At 41.2% G+C, this 6,000-nt stretch overlaps 1 protein-coding gene across 1 annotated transcript in view; it reads left to right on the forward strand.

Annotated features, from left to right (window-relative positions):
• Pds5a (PDS5 cohesin associated factor A) overlaps positions 1-3,253 on the forward strand; it is a 131,552-nt gene extending 128,299 nt beyond the window's left edge. Inside the window, exon 33 of the mRNA XM_045161407.1 lies at positions 670-3,253. Within this exon, the coding sequence (XP_045017342.1) occupies positions 670-673 (4 nt within the window). The 3' untranslated portion in view covers positions 674-3,253. The remainder of the gene's footprint in view (positions 1-669) is intronic.
• The last annotated feature ends 2,747 nt before the right edge of the window (positions 3,254-6,000 follow it).

Below are 6,000 nucleotides of genomic sequence, written 5' to 3' on the forward strand. Positions count from 1 at the left end.
TAATTTTTTAAGAACAGTCCGGGCATGGTGATGCACACCTTTAATCTCAGCATTTGGGAGGCAGAGGTGGGAGGATTGCCATGAGTTTGAGGCCACCCTGAGACTACATAGTAAATTCCAGGACAGCCTGAGCTAGTGTGAGACCCTACCTCAAAAAAACAAAAAATAAAACATAAATTAATTAAATAAAGCTAGGCTGTGGTGGCTTTTATTATTGCAAATGAATCGGGCATTGGGTAGCAGCATTTTAATAGTAAGGAGTACAAAAAAAATTTATTTACCACTTCCATAACTATAGACGATAAGCCATGATAATTCATCCCCCCCAAAAAAATCATGTTTTTTTATATATATAACCTAGAGAGATATTCTGTAAACTAAGTCAAGTCCCAATTGAGAAAATGAAAAACATTTTTGAAGATTTTAGGTAACTGTAGAGACAAGATCAGCCTGGTTTAGCTTGTGTACTGCACATAATTTTGTTTTCTTTTGAGGTGGAGTCACTCTAGCCTGTGCTAACCTAGAATTCACTAGTCTCAGGCTTCTCTTGAACTCACAGCGATTCTTTTACCTCTGCTTCCCAAGTGCTTCTTGGATTAAAGGCGTGTACCACCATGCCTGGATTGTCTATATTTTCTAACTTTGTTTTCTATTACTCCTGTTCCCAAGGTAAAAAGAAAGCTCACTTGCAAAGGGAGAAAATGAAGGCCAAATAGAAGCAGCTCCGTCTGGCTTCTGGAAAACTTAAGATTCCAAATGTCCCTGAACAGAAGATGATGATGTTCACTGCAAACACACACTTTCCGCCTTGAAAACTGAAAGGAATGGTCCTTCCTTTTACATGACTGCGGTCCTTGATGGGAATGTGCAGCAGATACTCTTGAGAGAGAGGCTAAAAGCAACTCTATTCTCCCTCACCCTAGACTTTTCCTATTGAAAAGTCAATAATTAAGCAAATTGCTTAACATTTGGTTCCAGTTACTGCATATCTGGAGTTTAAAGGCATAATACACCATAAATGTCCATGCTGCAATTTTTTTTTACAGGAAGTAACAAGAATTCCTTACACTTGACACTGAAAATTCATCTACTCTAGAGCCAGGAAACCCATGTTACATGAGAAAAAAAAAATTGATGGCTACTGAAGAAATTTTTTTAGAAGAAAAAAATCACATTAATATTACTTTGTTTTTCCTTTTGGAAACTTTTTATGTATTATTCTTTCTGCCTGTCTACTTTTCTGCAAAAAAAAAATATGAGATGTACAGATTTCTGTTCCCTGCTATAAAAAGTGTTGTTGTGGCAATTTTATAAATGTTGCTTTCTGATTTTTATCAGAATAAGAAAATAATTAAAATTATTACTGATTCGCAAGTAGTAGTAAACACTTCATATTTTGATTCCCCCATTTTATTTTAATATAATTTGCAATACATGTACATATTGTTTCATAAAGCATATCACTTTAAAAGTAGTTTTTACTCCTATAATTATGTTGGAATATTTGGAATTAAGGGAGTAAAAACTGTCCAGGATTTGGTTTGTTTTTATTGTTGATGTAAAAAGGGGGGGTTGTTTGTTTTTGTTTTTTTTTTTTAATAGATGGACATTGGCAGCTTCATGAGGAAAATTGAAGGTGTTTATGATTGCAATCAATTTTGCTGTTGGGAAATAACGCACCTTTTTGTTGATCTAGGCTCAGTTTTTACCTTAATTTTACAGACAACTGTTGCATTGATACATTATGTTCCTTGGCATTGTTCAGCATAGATAGTGTGTACATTTTGTGTACACATGATCATATTTAAGTTTTTTGCATAAAATAAATGCTTCTAGATGTCGTGACAGTCTTTTTAAATCTTTATATCATGCTATGATTTCTTATGAATTTTTTATGTGAAAGGGCTAAAGTCAAAGAAAAATCATGATTACAGTCAACTCTCCATTATCTATAAATCAGTGACTGTGCCTCAGGTTGTTAATTCTGTAGTATTCGTATGCTTAATTATTAATCATAATTAAACATTGAAAGCACCTACTAAAATAAGGAGGAACTTGGAAGGCATCTTTTCTCATGCTCAGTGTTAATCCTGCCTCCACTGCTCTCCCCAGAGCCCTGTCCTTACATGTACCTGGTGTAGGGCAGAGGAGATAAACAATATTTACATTATGTGGGGGGAAGAAAAGTTCAATGAAGTGTTCATAAAAAGAAAATTCCCTTATTGAAATTTACTAATTCTGTGTGTCACTTATGTTCTCATAAATAATCAAGAGTTGGCTGTAAACCGAATCTGTAAAGTGGGCAATTCTTATGTATGCATATATATTATATACATACACACGTTAGGTGTGGAAAAATGGTTAGGAAACTCTGGATACCAATGACAGAAAACAATGCTTTTTAAAGGGTTCAGAAGCCCTGCTCTTCCTGTTGCCTCTTCATAGCCCTTAAGAAGTACAAAATATTGCCTCCGACATGCTGACAGAGAATATCTATGCATAAGGGTCAGTAAGGTCCCTCAGTCAGTCAGTGGTGGGTTCTGTTTAGAAAGAGGTTAAAGTTCAAATGACTTGATTCTTAGGTCCTCAGTTTGTCACCAGCAGAAACTGCATTGAGTGGTGCCTACTAAACTGAGCTTCTGGGCTTAGTCACCATGGAGCTGGAAGAAAGAGAAGATCCCTAAGTGTGGGTCATGCTAAACAAAAATGTGGCAGAACCGTTTGCATCAGTTTATGGCTCATGGAAGAGGTACCCAAAGGATCTGTTGCTCATGTAAATGGCCCACTCCTGGTTCTGTAAAATGACAGTGTCTGGCACTAAGGGAAGGGAAAGTAAACTGGTCAAAGAATTAAGCAAATGAAGAGGGACTTGTTTACTGGTAATTTGTCAGGTTTCCTTTGAAAAGGAAAATTAAAATCTCTTAAGAATTTGGTATTTACATCTCAGAGAAATACAACACAAAAGTGCAGACTTATCTTTGAGAATTCATGTTAACCCTTTGTGTCTAGTTTGAAGCTTCTTGTATTTGTCTAAAACTACAAGCCAGAATTTTGTATCTCCTTTGATAAGAAGTGTGTATAATGTAAAGTAGTTTTGCATATTCTTGTGCTGCACATGGGCTGAATTTTTAGAATTTTTTTAAAGACTTTAAGCAAAACCTTGTAATTTGTGTAAATGACAAGTGTAAAATCCTACCATAAAATGCTTAAAACATATGCACTGTTTCGAATAAAACCAAGAAATGCAGCATTATATAGATGTGTGGAGCACTGAATATTCATGTATCAAAAGCTGGTAAGTGTATATTTTCTGTGTTAGACTGCAGTCTGTGTATCCTGGTAAAAAATCAGTCATCACCTTCAAAGCCCCGGCCTAGGTGGTGGTGTCAGCAGTAGCAGGAGTGGAGTACAGCGCCACGCTCGCCCACAGGAGCCGCAGGTGCCCTTAATTGGGGCCACAGTTCAGGTCAGACCAGATTCAGATTCCGGCCTCAATGAAAAAAAAAAAAAATCACAACAAGGTAATATGAAGCAGAGCTATAGTTTATTAAAGACATTTTAATAAACTGAGGTTAAGAGGAAGAAAATGCTCAGATACACAGTAAGATCCAAGGAACAGGATTCTCAAGACAGTCACAGGTTAAGAGTATTAGCATTGGTCATATTTACCATTTTGGCGACTCAAGTAACAACTGGTAAAGTTGCTAAGAAGCTTACCCCCTCCCCAACTTCCTTCTCCCCTTTTTCCCCAAAAATTATAGGGTGACTCCAGACGTGCCTTGGGGTTACAGAAGTAAAACCAGGAACTATTAAGGTTGCATAGGAGCTGGTGACCTGTTTTTCATTGTGAAGGGGGTTTCTTGCAGGTTTAAAGCCGAGGAGGGGAAAGACCTTAATCAATGATAGTGCAGGCAGTCTTGATTCTAAGCTGGGGAGAAGCCTTAAGCACACTTTCTCTTCCACTGTCCCTGTCTTTCTGTCCTGCCTCATTCTACTGAAAGAATGATAAGTTGTGATAAACATTTGAAGACTTTTAGAGTTTCTTCTTAATATAAGCACTTTAAAAACAGCCTTTCCTACTGTTCTATGATAAATTTATCACAAGTTGTGGATATACCAGTATTAGTTTGGTAATGGAGGGTAAGTAGACACATACTATACCTGGAGTGAGAGATTCACAGAAGAAAAGCCACTGTCATTTTGTGGTTTTTATTATTACTGACAACAAACCATGATAATTCCCTCCCCCTTCATTTTCCCCTTCACAGCTCCATTCTTTAAAATATTTTATTTTTATTTGAGAGAGAGAACAGGCACACCAGGGCCTCCACCCACTGCAAATGAACTCCAGGCGCATGTGCCCTCTTATGCATCTGGCTAATGTGGGTGTCATGGGAAATCGAGCCTGGGTCCTTTGGCTTTGCAGGCAAATGCCTTAACCTCTAAGCCAGCCTTGCAGCCCTGTTTTTATTTTTGTTTTTAACTGCATGCACATGCCACCATGCTGGACTGAATCCAGTTTTGCCATTTATTTGGTTTTTTGAGGTAGGATTTCACTCTAGCTCAGGCTGACCTAGAATTCACTATGTAGTCTCAGGGTGGCCTCAGACTCATGGGTGCTGGGGAATAGAACCTGGGTCCTTTGGCTTTGCGGGCAAGTGCCATAACCACTGTGCGGTCTCTCCAGTCCATATTTGACTCTCTTGCTTCAATTCTTCTAAAGAAAATTCCTGGCAAAAAGTAAGAATGGGGCCCTGGAGAGATGGCTTAGCGGTTAAGCACTTGCCTGTGAAGCCTAAGGACCCTGGTTCGAGGCTCGGTTCCCCAGGTCCCACGTTAGCCAGATGCACAAGGGGGCGCACGCATCTGGAGTTCGTTTGCAGAGGCTGGAAGTCCAGGCGCGCCCATTCTCTCCCTCCCTCCCTCTATCTGTCTCTCTGTCTGTCGCTCTCAAATAAATTAAAAAATAAAAATAAAAAAAAAAGTAAGAATGGGGTAGGGTTGGGCTTGGTGGTGCAGGCCTTGAATCGCGGTACTTGGGAGGCTGATAGATTGATGGAGAGTTTGAAACCAACCTGAGCTACATAGCGAGACCCTGTTCCAAAAGGATGAGACGAGGAAAGCCAGGATTTTTCTGTCTCTGCTTTGACAACAGCAAGGTCAGAGAGGAGGGCCACTCAGCTGTCCTAAAGTGAGCTTTCGTATCCACAAAACCGTTGTGGTCATCCACGGCCACCAGGGTCAACCCCGCACCGGTGGCCTTGGGAACAACCAGCAGGAGAGCTTGTTTCTGGCATTCCCAGGGATCACTTAGCCTTGCTGAGAACCTCGGGGACAGGGGTGAGAACACCCACAGCCGAGTGGTGGAAAACAGGACAAAAACAACAAAAGGGTCTCATCTTTATATTGCCATTGTAATTTAAGCTAAAACCAAAGAGCAGTGTCCCCACTTAGCAGCTCCAGGCCACCTCCCTCATCTCCACTTGGCCTGAGGTCATGGAGTGGACCCTCCCAGGAGCCTGTCCCTGTCCTTGGTGCTGAGGCATCAGTGGCCGGTTGCTTGCAGAACCCCAATGCAGGGAACACGCTTGGCCCTGCCCTTGGGGCCAGCCTGCATCTGAATGCCCAGTACCTGGTGCCAAGGCTCTTGACTGTCCAGTCCATCCACCATGGGGGTGGGGCTTCTGCTTGCCTCCAGGGTCCTCAGAGGTGAGCCACGGGCTCCCTGCCTTCTCATGGCAGGAACCAGCTGAGCAGTGTAGGTGGGAAGAAATGAGATGGCGACTTCTGTAAAGGAAAATAAAGCCAGAAGACAGGCTAGGTGGCTACGCTGCGTGGGCTACCTACTGACCCTCCCCACCAGGTCCTGGGGAGAGCCGGGACACAGCTCCTGGCTGACTGAGGGATGGACATCCCTGGCTTCCCAAGCATGGCTCAAGGACAGTGCACAGTGCAGACTGCCTCAATCTCATTTGTTCCTGCCTGCTTTCACATTAGATA

The sequence above is a fragment of the Jaculus jaculus genome, chromosome 11 (genome assembly GCF_020740685.1).
Source record: "Jaculus jaculus isolate mJacJac1 chromosome 11, mJacJac1.mat.Y.cur, whole genome shotgun sequence".
NCBI lineage: Eukaryota > Metazoa > Chordata > Mammalia > Rodentia > Dipodidae > Jaculus > Jaculus jaculus.